General features: G+C 40.5%; 1 protein-coding gene across 1 annotated transcript; it reads left to right on the top strand.

The window, feature by feature from the left end:
• The first annotated feature begins 2,877 nt into the window (after nucleotides 1–2,877).
• On the top strand, nucleotides 2,878–12,390 carry bmf2 (BCL2 modifying factor 2). Its single transcript, XM_058393251.1, has 4 exons — nucleotides 2,878–3,099; nucleotides 6,005–6,244; nucleotides 6,546–6,742; nucleotides 8,492–12,390. The coding sequence occupies exons 2-4, from the start codon at nucleotides 6,019–6,021 to the stop codon at nucleotides 8,576–8,578; spliced, it is 510 nt and encodes a 169-aa protein (XP_058249234.1). The 5' UTR covers nucleotides 2,878–3,099; nucleotides 6,005–6,018; the 3' UTR covers nucleotides 8,579–12,390.
• The last annotated feature ends 262 nt before the right edge of the window (nucleotides 12,391–12,652 follow it).

Raw genomic sequence — 12,652 nt, forward strand, 5'->3', positions numbered from 1 at the left:
TTTCTGGAAGAAAAGTACATGAATAGGGTCTGAAGGTAAAGGTTTTTAGACCTTGCAATAAATCTTTCCCTAGATGTTATCTAGCTAATTTATAGCCAAGGGAGCTAGCTTATCATTGGGGCAATAAGTGATTTTGAATCACTTAAATGAATCATTCAGCTATTTGTTCATTGATTCATTCTCTAGTACCTTATACCAAACATATAATAAACAAAGGAGCTAATTATCACTGATGTTTTGTATTAATTTAGAATATGCTTGGATCTCTGTCTTAATAGAAAATCATTCATTTCATTCCCACTCTGACACAGACTCCTACATCACGGCCTAGGAAGGGGCGAGAATAGAGCGAATCCTGAGATATGACCAAATGGACACACTGGTTCAGGATTGTTGACACACATGTGATGGCAAACACAATTTATGGATCTTATATATATATATCTTATATACCTTATCTTATCTTTTATATATATATAAAACAGTGACAGAAACATACAGAGTATGAATGTTTGATCATCAGATACGGAGGCTGTTTGTTGAATTTGCGGTCAGTGTCAGTCTTTGGTCTGATGACTGAACAAAAAAGAATGAGAGAGAATAATTCATTCTTGTCAGTGATACACTCAAAAACTGATGAATCACTTGAGAATAAAACATATCTAACCATTGGGATTTGAGGATGACCCTCACCTCACGTGCTCTGCCTGTGCTGGCTCATGGGTGTGTGTTTGAATATGAAGAATCTACCAAAGGAATCTATCTAAACTGAAAAAGGCTCCAAAAATATTGAGCCTCAGACTGGAGCTGGGATTTCTGCATTTTGAGCATTTAACCCCACAATAATACATCACTGTAGATCCTAAAGCTTCAAGACACTATGCAGTCTCATTAAACCGTCGCCTGATCGGGTCAATACACCTGCAGTGTCTGACACCAGTAACACTAATTTCACGTTCTTCTTCATCAGTCAATTCATCATTCAAGCTAATTACCCAGGCCAATGTACAATCTTAACCAGAACTGACCTGTATCTAGTGTCACGGTGTTGATTTTAGACCGGTCAGCCATAACATCGTGAGCAGTGTCAGGTGAAGTGAATAAGACTGATGATCTCCTCATCATGGCCCCTGTTAGTGTGTGGGATATATTAGGCAGCAAGTCAACATTTTGTCCTCAAAGTTGATGTTAGAAGCAGGAAAAATGGACAAGCGTAAGGATTTGAGCGAGTTTGACGAAGGACTAAATTGTGATGGCTAGACCACTGGATCAGAGCATCTCCAAAACTGCAGCTCTTGTGGGGTGTTCCCGGTCTGCAGTGGTCAGTATCTATCAAAGGTGGTCCAAGGAAGGAACAGTGGTGAACCGGTGACAGGGTCATGGGCGGTCAAGGCTCACTGATGCACGTGGGGAGAGAAGGCCGGCCCGTGTGATCCGATCCAACAGATGGGCTACTGTTGATCAAACTGCTGAAGAAGTTAATGCTGGTTCTGATAGAAAGGGGTCAGAATACACAGTGCATTGCAGTTTGTTGCGTTTTGGCAGCAAAAGGGGAATAAACACAATATTAGGCAGGTGGTCATAATGTTATGCCTGGTCGGTGTATATTTAGGCCTTCATAATAGTACTAAACTACTTTAAATCCATGAGAACATTCACTGTTGTAGAATTCTAAAGTCAGAAGGTGTTGATTAATTCTCTGTAGCTGCAGTTCCAACAGTAGCGCAGAGTTCATATCAGTTGTAATACTTTATTGTTTCTATAGCAACAGCTCATTTACATGGGGCTTGTATGACAGCAGTCTGCTTTCACATGTATGGTGGGGTTTTTGGTACTGAGAGATTTATGGAACATACACTATATTGCCAAAAGTATTGGGACACCCCTCCAGATCATTGAGTTCAGGTGTTGTGTTTCAGGGGTGGGACTCGGCCCCTTAGTTCCAGTGAAAGGAACTCTTAATGCTTCAGCTTCATACCAAGACATTTTGGACAATTTCATGCTCTTTGTGGGAACAGTTTGGGGATGACCCCTTCCTGTTCCAACATGACTGCACACCAGTGACCAAAGCAAGGTCCATAAAGACATGGATGAGTGAGTTTGGTGTGGAGGAACTTGACTGGCCTGCACAGAGTCCTGAGTCAGGCCAAAAGTTTTGGGACGCCTGCCTTTACATGAACATGAATGTAATATATGTTGTCCCATTATTAACCTGGGGAGAAAATAAAGCGAGTCTGGTGAGGGAAAGCTTGTTAAGAGCTGCTGTAACGTAAATGAGAAGAGGATCTGAATTGTTTCCTGGATGTTCCACGCTATGTTAGAAAGTAAAGTCGGCTGTTGTACAGCCTTTTAAGGTGGTGATAGTAATAGTTTTGCACTGGTCCCGATCACATCATCCTGATTTGTAGCTTTAAAAGTACTCGAGATACTGAGAGGAATCTCATGTAAAGATAAAAGAATTCTGTGTGACGTCAGAACACAGCACGTCATCATACTGAAGAACAGCGACGTTTCCTTCCTCAGTCACGTGACGCAGCTTATAATGCAACTATTACTCGTTAAAACTTCAGTTCTTCCGTGGTGCTGGACGCAGTGTTTTACTCCCGAGGGTCAGTTATAATGGTCACTGAGCCGCGCTCACTTTCATGCGCCTTCGTTCTCCTGACCACGTGTCACCACTGACCCGGAAGTAGGGAATTTACCCACTAGCATGTTTTGCTCTTTAGCGTAGCATGAAAAGAGGCGTGGTCTTGTCTTGGCCGGGCAAAAAAAAAAAGAAAAAAGAAAAAGAAAAACAAAGCACAAACCAGAGCAGCTCCTTTAAACAAGACATTAGCATATCGCGTGACGTCAGCGGTGGGCGTGTCCTTTCAGAACTCGTGTCCAGGCAAAACACGAGCTTCTGTTCAAAAGCGCTTCTTTACAAACAAGTTGGAGAGCGGCGAGAGGAGGAGGAGGAGGAGGAGGAAGAAGGTCCGAGCGTGAAGAGTGCACTCGGATTTACACTTCAAACTGGACATAACAACAAGCTCTGACCTTCATCTTCCCACAGATACTTAATAACACAATATCAAAAGAAAAACAAGAAAAAAAGTGGCGGTAAGTGTCAGGCTTCCTGTCCTCGTGCCGGAGCAGATTTGTGACTTGTTTACATCCAAACCTCTCAGATTGATTAAGAGTCAAATGATTAAGGTTAAATATTTATAGAGGTTTGTTGTTGTTTTGTTTGGAAAAAGATATTGCCACATGTCAATATGCGTCATTTTAATAATGATGAGAATGATGTCATGATGTGTCGCTGTTTGATGATGCAAACCATAATTGGCACAACAACAGTGATGATGATGATGATGATGATGATGGGGATGGGATGTGTTGGATGCAGATTTGTTTTGGAGTAAATTAATCATGTGAGGTTGCATGTACCTGAGGTTTCAGATGTACAGTAGAATCTCCAGATGAAGATGAAGATGAATGTCATGGCTGTGAGATGATGATGATGATGATGGTGTTGTGTTTTCACCTCACTGTGTCATGTGGAGTTTGTTTGGTGATTTCCCCGCACTAACACACACCTGCTACAGCTGCTCAGTGTGTATTAGACTGAGTGTGTGCGTGTGTGTGTGTGTGTTTTGGAGCAGTGGAGCTCATGTGCACGAGTGTTTCCTGCTTTAAACGCACGTGGATCTGAACTAATGAGAATGATGACGTGTGATGGTGTGTATTAATGTGTAATAATGGATGTTTATGAACTGGTCAGGTGTGTTAGAGCAGGTATGTGAGGAATTCAGTAAGGAGATGGTCAGTGTCCAGTTTACTGGTGTGGAGGTGTTTGTGTTGAGTTTATTGGTGTGGTGTTCAGTATGAAGGTGTTCAGTGTGGAGATGTTTGGTGTTCAGTGTGGAGATGTTTGGTGTTCAGTATGAAGGTGTTCAGTGTGGAGATGTTTGGTGTTCAGTATGAAGGTGTTCAGTGTGGAGATGTTTGGTGTTCAGTATGAAGGTGTTCAGTGTGGAGATGTTTGGTGTTCAGTATGAAGGTGTTCAGTGTGGAGATGTTTGGTGTTCAGTGTGGAGATGTTTGGTGTTCAGTATGAAGGTGTTCAGTGTGGAGATGTTTGGTGTTCAGTATGAAGGTGTTCAGTGTGGAGATGTTTGGTGTTCAGTATGAAGGTGTTCAGTGTGGAGATGTTTGGTGTTCAGTATGAAGGTGTTCAGTGTGGAGATGTTTGGTGTTCAGTATGAAGGTGTTCAGTGTGGAGATGTTTGGTGTTCAGTATGAAGGTGTTCAGTGTGGAGATGTTTGGTGTTCAGTGTGGAGATGTTTGGTGTTCAGTATGAAGGTGTTCAGTGTGGAGATGTTTGGTGTTCAGTGTGGAGATGTTTGGTGTTCAGTATGAAGGTGTTCAGTGTGGAGATGTTTGGTGTTCAGTATGAAGGTGTTCAGTGTGGAGATGTTTGGTGTTCAGTATGAAGGTGTTCAGTGTGGAGATGTTTGGTGTTCAGTATGAAGGTGTTCAGTGTGGAGATGTTTGGTGTTCAGTGTGGAGATGTTTGGTGTTCAGTATGAAGGTGTTCAGTGTGGAGATGTTTGGTGTTCAGTATGAAGGTGTTCAGTGTGGAGATGTTTGGTGTTCAGTATGAAGGTGTTCAGTGTGGAGATGTTTGGTGTTCAGTATGAAGGTGTTCAGTGTGGAGATGTTTGGTGTTCAGTATGAAGGTGTTCAGTGTGGAGATGTTTGGTGTTCAGTGTGGAGATGTTTGGTGTTCAGTATGAAGGTGTTCAGTGTGGAGATGTTTGGTGTTCAGTATGAAGGTGTTCAGTGTGGAGATGTTTGGTGTTCAGTATGAAGGTGTTCAGTGTGGAGATGTTTGGTGTTCAGTATGAAGGTGTTCAGTGTGGAGATGTTTGGTGTTCAGTATGAAGGTGTTCAGTGTGGAGATGTTTGGTGTTCAGTATGAAGGTGTTCAGTGTGGAGATGTTTGGTGTTCAGTATGAAGGTGTTCAGTGTGGAGATGTTTGGTGTTCAGTATGAAGGTGTTCAGTGTGGAGATGTTTGGTGTTGGTGTTCAGGGTGTAACTTCCTAGCTGGTGTTAGTGTTCAGGAATTTTACAGAAACGCAGTGTTTTATTATTTTATTATTTCACGATTTATTTCCCTTATTAGCACCAGATTGTACATAGCGATAATTAGCGCACTCGTTAACATGTCCTGTTAGCATGATACAGCACCATCCGAATCCAGAAAGACTACAGTAATTCGGCGTCAGGATCACAGTACCTCCTGTTCCCGTTTGCGCCGCTTCTTTCATGAATAGAGCAGATTTGAATCGGCTGCTTTGTTTTCCTCGAAACGCTGGAACTTTCCCTCATTTGACTGTGATGCGTCGGCAGTTTCGCTGATGTCAGAGCAGCGCTAATGTGTCCGTCAAAACATCCAGAGATGATGATCCACTCGGTTTGACCTGAACGATCCAAACATCTTCCAACACTGACAGGAAGAGTGAACTTTTTTTTTTGCTATAAACATACACTTCCACATGCTAACTTGAGGGGAGATTTGTAGCTAGCTAGCCACCAGTTTAGCATAAAAATATCTCTCTGATATTTCGGATGGATTTCTGAATGAAATTCGACTATTTTTTTTGTTAAAACGTTTCCTTAGCAGGTCTTTGTCATGTAAGTGGCCTTCAGAACAATGATATAGTTCATGATAATATTCATAGCTAACCGTTTCTGTTCTCATTTAACTAGCTAGATGTGCTAATTAGGCGGTGCTACCTGTCCAGCTAATCACTTTTTGGAGGAAAGAATGTTATATAAATATCAGAATTATTGGCACCCTTCCTGATTTATAAAAGAAATGTATAATCTAATGATAATTTCTAGTTATAACAAACTCTTTGCGTATTTTTATGAAGAGTTTTGGAACGACAGTATACGTTTTATAAAAACGCGTTTCACGTATAGTTACGTTTTTGTTTTTTATTTTTTTCTCGTCCAGGGTGATTTCCGCTGATGGAGGATGACGAGGAGGATACACCTTTACCGTTTCCAGCCAACCCACTGCAGATTGCAGACTCCAGACCAGAGAACATGCCACTGATTCAGACCACGCCTCGCTTCCGGAACTCGGGCTCCGTCCCCAGCGCGGTCAGTCCCGTCCACCGCTCCCTTCACGGAGCCGTGGAACTGGGGCTTCTGTCCACGCCGTCAGGATCCACAGACGATTCACTTCTTCACAGTAAGCAGACTAGCTTGTTTAGATAATGAGAAGATGATCTAAGCAATCTAGTAGCATGGCGTTGAGTTTAGCTAGCTGATCAGCTTAGCTGTTTATTTTACTTAGCCCGAAGACGAGAAAAGAAAGATTATCAGGATTTAACCTTAAGCCCCGCCCCCTTGTTTATCTTTTATAAAAAATACTCATGATGGGTAGCAGACCTTTTTACACATTTGGGATGCAGCCGCGGAGTCTTATCCTAAAACGTGATGCATACGATAAAACATGATGATGATGATGATGATTTTACTTTTTTGTGCAGATTTAATCCTCTTCCCCGGAGGAGACTCTGGCTTCACGGCTCTGGTTCCGAATGCGTCGGAGCAGTCGGGAGAAGACGACGAGCAGGACGAAGGGAAAGGGGAGGAGAGAGAAGAGGACAGGACGAGCGTGGAAGTGCAGATCGGACGGAAGCTGCGCGAGATCGGAGATCATTTCCAGCAGGAGCACATGCAGCTGGTGAGAAGCACAGAGTTCACCCACAACCCGACCTCACGCGGTTACTCTGCGTACACGTAAAGAGTCTCTAGAATAAATACGGGTGTGTAACATTCAAGAGCTCGGACCTTTCCTCCACGTGGAAGCCACCTTGTTCCAAAGCTCCGCCCACTCGAGTACACCATTACACTCTGAGATACTCGTCTAGTGCTGCTTGATTTGCAGATTTATAGAAATATGTGAAATTATAGATCACAGCGTCAAGGAAAACAGTGAGACGGAAAAAAATAAACATTACAAGTCTGAAATGGAGAAGATAAATGACAGATTCAATACATCAAATAATATATATATATTTATTACTGCCTAGTCCTACAGTTTATATTCAAATGCATTATTTGCCCTTATTATTATTATTATTATTATTATTATTATTATTATTATTATTAGAGACCGCCCAGCACACAGCAGGTTGCTGGAACAGACTGAAGAAGTGAAGCGAGAGAGAGAGACTGTGAGAGTGTGTGAGAGTGTGTGAGAGTGTGTGAGAGTGTGTGTGAGAGTGTGTGTGAGAGTGTGTGTGAGAGTGTGTGTGAGTGTGTGTGAGTGTGTGTGAGTGTGTGTGAGTGTGTGTGAGAGTGTGTGTGAGAGTGTGTGTGAGTGTGTGTGTGAGTGTGTGTGTGAGTGTGTGTGTGAGTGTGTGTGTGAGTGTGTGAGAGTGAGTGTGTGAGAGTGTGTGTGTGAGAGTGTGTGTGAGAGTGTGTGTGAGAGTGTGTGTGAGAGTGTGTGAGAGTGTGTGAGAGTGTGTGAGAGTGTGTGAGAGTGTGTGAGAGTGTGTGTGAGAGTGTGTGTGAGTGTGTGAGAGAGTGTGTGTGTGAGTGTGTGTGAGTGTGTGTGAGTGTGTGTGAGTGTGTGTGAGTGTGTGTGAGTGTGTGTGTGTGAGTGTGTGTGTGAGTGTGTGAGAGAGTGTGTGTGTGTGTGTGTGTGAGTGTGTGTGAGTGTGTGTGAGTGTGTGTGTGAGTGTGTGTGAGTGTGTGAGAGAGTGTGTGTGTGAGTGTGTGTGAGTGTGTGTGTGAGTGTGTGTGAGAGTGTGTTTTATACTGCATGCTAAATTTAGAACCATGAGTCACCCATGACATCACCGGTACCGTGACCACTGTAGGCTAACTGCTATAGGCTGATTGCTGTTGGCTAATGTGACTCTGACCATGTGACCAGGAAGTTCCTCTGAAGATCAAAGTCTAATGTTTGTAATAATACTACTACTACTACTACTACTACTAATAATAATAATAATAAGTTATAAATATAACTTAATAGTTATAGAGTTAACATTGAAATTATTTCTAGTGGTGTAAAAATATTTGAGATAAAGTGTTGTGTGTGTGTGTGTGTGTGTGTGTTCATGTGACACGGCTTATGCAACACACTGCAACACTTAGCCCCGCCTCTCACTCTCCGCCTGGAACACACTGCTCCACTAAACTCTACTCTCAAAAACCCTACATGACCCTGCGCCTGATTGGACAGTTTTAAAACCTATGTCCCACCCCCCTGCAGCCACCGACGTCTGATTGGCTGTCGGTCCAGGGCTGAGGGGGATAAACAGCGCAGCAGCGCTATCTAGTGGTAGTTCCTGAGAGCCACAGAAATCATTGCTGAGTTGAATTTATTCTGTTTACAGAAAATGGAGAGTAAATGAATAAACATTGCCGTTATTCCGATTTGATTTGATTTACCTCTCTTCTCTCTTCTCTGCAATTCATGCAGTATCGGAGAAACCGACAGCCCATTTGGTGGCGCTTAGCAACGACGCTTTACGACTTTCTGTTACCGAGGGAGTTCATCGGACAGTGAGGAGGTCAACGCGCGAAGGAGTCCTCCGTCTCTGGGTCCTAGTGTCTGCCCTGGCGGTTACCCGTGCCCTTAAACAGGCCTTTTGAGGAGAACTTGGAAAACAGACAGGAAGTGAGGAGGAGTGCGAGTCGCCGCTGGACGGAGACGGTGTCCCCACTACCGCTCACGAAGAAGCCATCTTTAAAATGGAGCTAGTTTTTATGTTTTGTTTTTTAAATTCCTTTTTTTTGTCGCTTATTATAATTTTGCCTCTTAGTCTGCGAATGCCTTACAAGTGGATCGAGTCAAGAAGCAAAGAAAAAGAAAATTTTGCTTCCGAGATCAAAGGACTTCAGGAAAGTTCCGGAAATTAGGAAATGTGAAGGAGCAGCAGCCTCAAAAAAACTCTCTCTCTCTTTTTTTTTTTTTTAAAAAAAAAAGTGTATTTATTTTTTAATTTCTTACTGGTTAATTTTTTTTCCTGTCCTATCTTTTGAGACAGTTTTCTGCTGATCTCAGCACAAGTTTTTACTGAACAGTTTGTTCTCTTTTGGAAGGAAAAACATCGTCACTGCACGTCTGTCGCCTTAAAATCAATTCTAAACATCTGAGCCTTTTGTAACCTGAGCCTTTAAGATCCTCAGGGCTGAGAGACATTTTCACGAGCGTGATTTATTCCCTAAGCTTTCTACACTCGCTTTTACCGAGACGTTCGGTCTCTGAACCGGACGATTTTTAAACGCAACTTTTATCATTTACTAAAAAAAAAAAACATTTTCTTTGTTTAACGTCGTAAATCACGTTTCTACATTAATAGATGTAGATTGTTTCTACAAAAATGATTTTTTTTTTCTTTAATTTTTAAAGGTTTTTAACTAGGTCCTAAAGATGTTAAAATACTTTTAGTGAACAAATCAGGAAATAAAAAAAAAAAAAAATTGAAATAATGTCTGATTTTGTAAATATGTTTACAGTCAGGTTTAAAAAAATTTTACTAGAAAAAGTTTTTTTGTATTAAATGTTATAAAAAATTCTATAAAAATTTGAACTGCAAAATTTTTTGTATGGAGTTTTAGCTCGGATTTTAAAGCCTGACTGTAAACAGAAGCGAGATCGAATTGGAAGGAATTCCGTGCTGTCGAAGCAATACCGCACCGTCCGATCAACACAATCAGACACTGTCAGACACAATCAGACACCCCGGTCCCATAAAATCCCACACCGTTAGAACTTTTCCTTTCTGATGTACAATCTGCAGCTCTGATGAGAAACTCTAGCGTTCGAGGAGCTGCGTTTCTGTCTACGATCAACACCACTGCTGTCAAACGGGTTGTAAAAGAAAAAAACCTGTCGATTTTTTAATTATTATTATTATTATTATTATTATTATTATTATTATTATTATTATTTTTGTTTATTTATCGTAAGATTTTGTAAAAGAATAAATAAATAAATAAATTAAATGAAATATAAAATATGGAGTTTAAAGAAGAGAGAAAATGTTTCCTGATTCATGTCGAGTTTCCTCTCAAGCCATTAACTTAAGCCAATAAGAATTATGGTGCATTTTGTAAAAAATAAAAATAAAAAAATCGCTCTTCCGGTAAATAAACGAGGCCCTTATTGATCAAAGCTGCGCTGATTTCAAGACAAATCTTTATTGGGATTTTCCAAAAATGTCCGAAGATTTTTTATTTTTATTTTATTTATTTTTCTTTACTTTAAAATGAAAACATTTTTGTTTTCTTTCTTTAATAATTTCAGCTGTGTGGGAAAAATCCCTCATCTGAGTTTATAAAACATCTGTGTTTCATCTAAATCTAATCTAATCCAATATAAGTACAATCTAATCCAATCTAATTCTAATCTAAATCCAATCTAATTCCAGTCTAAATATAATCTGATTCTAATCGAATCCAATCTAATTCTAATTCCAATCTAATTCTAATCTAAATCCAACCTAATTCAAATCTAATCTTAATCCAATCTAATTCTAATCTAATTCCAATCTAAATATAATCTGATTCTAATCTAATCGAATCCAATCTAATTCTAATTCTAATCTAAATCCAATCTAATCCAAATCTAATCTAATTCTAATCTAACCCAATATAATCTAATTCTAATCCTAATAAAATCTAATTCTAGTTTAATTTTAATCTAATCATAATCTAATCTAGTTTATTAGACTCTAATCTATCATATTATAATAAACAGGACTAGATTAGACTGTACACTGTCTTCAGCACTTCTTGTTTCCTCTCTAATGTAACGTTTAAAGTCCAACACTTTTACACCAAGCTTCATGAATAAGGGCCGGCGGTTTATTTATTTATTTAATTTATTTATTTATTTTAAAAGAATTCTATTTGGGACCAAAACTTTTTACCCCCTATAAGATTTTTTTTTTTATCAGCGTCCAATGAGAAGGCCTGATTTTGTCACATGACCAGCTAATGAATTGGACCTAATGTGTTGTTTTTTTTTCTATAAGGAACTTGGTGTGTGTGTGTGTGTGTGTGTGTGTGTGTGTGTGTACACGGAGTCGCTAATTAATAAGAAGAATAAGAAGAATGAATAGTATTTATTTATTTTTGTTGTATGTAAGTTTGTAAAATAAAATAGGAGATGAATTCGTATGGAGGCGAATATCGACGCTTTATCAGTTTTCGTTATTCTGATAAAATGTAAAAAAAAGATCACATTTATTAAATCTCTAAATGTTTTATTTAAGAGTGAGAGCACGAGAATTCCACACCGTCTGAGAACTATAGATTTATACAGGAGACATGTGCTGATAAATCACCATCACAATATTCAACACACACACACACACACACTCACTATCACACACTCATACATACACAATCACACAAATACTGTAACACACACTCACACACACTCACTATCACACACTCATACATACACAATCACACAAACACAGTAACACTCTCACACACACACACTCATACATACACAATCACACAAACACAGTAACACACACACACAATCACACAAACACAGTAACACTCTCACACACACACACTCATACATACACAATCACACTATCACACACAAACACTATCACACACACACTATCACACCCATTTTCAAACACACACAAACACTATCACACACTCATACATACACACTATCACACTCACTCACTATCACACAAACACACTAACACATGCACTATCACACACACACTGAAACTCTCTCACACACACACACACACACACACACACTGAAGTCATGATGATGTTCTCACAGCTTTACACCCATACTGTGATATTGTGATTGTGATTTCAAATGGAAGAGCTCATGGTGGTTTATCAGCACACGCCTAGCGCTGAGTTTCTCTCTCCTTCTTACTTCACCACAAACTTTTACTTTATACGAAATATCGATAAATGCTGAGGTGCACACACACACACACACACACACGCGCACACACACACACACACACACACGCACACCACTCACACACACACACCACTCACACAACACTGAAACCTTTCTCAATTTTATTTTCACTCTCTCAGACTCCTGGACACTGCAGTGCTGTTTATTTTAAACTTCTTTTGCTCATCAATACAATTGTGATTTTATCAGACAATCAGAATCCTAACGGTGCCTTAGGGCCGAACACACACCAGCTCCGTCACCAAGCTTCTCACTCACACACACACACACACACACACACACACAAACACACATTTCCAGCTATGGAAACCTGAGAATCCGTGGCTGATGTCGGCTTTAGTAACCACGAGCGCCTGATCAATCACACTGCTGTGACACACACACACACACACACACACACACACACACCATTCTGGTCACGACAGATGCAACTCGTTCGTTTTTCAGCGCTACACTAGACATGTGCCAATCTTCTATTTTTATATTGCAACACTTGCCTCACACTCGATCACAGTTTACGAAGCGTTCCAGTGACATCCCTCCGTTCCGGTTAGTGATTGAAGGGGTCACTTTATTAAACACGGCGACTTCTACTGACCATTCTCCACATGTTCGCTGGATCGGGGAGCCTCCTTCAGCTCCTTCTGTCTAGTGTCAGTGATGAGAATA

This window comes from Hemibagrus wyckioides, linkage group LG06 (assembly GCF_019097595.1).
Source record: "Hemibagrus wyckioides isolate EC202008001 linkage group LG06, SWU_Hwy_1.0, whole genome shotgun sequence".
In the NCBI taxonomy this organism is placed as follows: Eukaryota; Metazoa; Chordata; class Actinopteri; order Siluriformes; family Bagridae; genus Hemibagrus; species Hemibagrus wyckioides.

Bases quoted from the DNA above. Each gene is read 5' to 3' on its own strand.
- bmf2 (XM_058393251.1), top strand. From the start codon at position 6,019: ATGGAGGATGACGAGGAGGATACACCTTTACCGTTTCCAGCCAACCCA. The intron at 6,245-6,545 runs GTAAGCAGACTA...TTTTTTGTGCAG, and splicing joins AGACGATTCACTTCTTCACA to ATTTAATCCTCTTCCCCGGA. The intron at 6,743-8,491 runs GTGAGAAGCACA...CAATTCATGCAG, and splicing joins AGCAGGAGCACATGCAGCTG to TATCGGAGAAACCGACAGCC.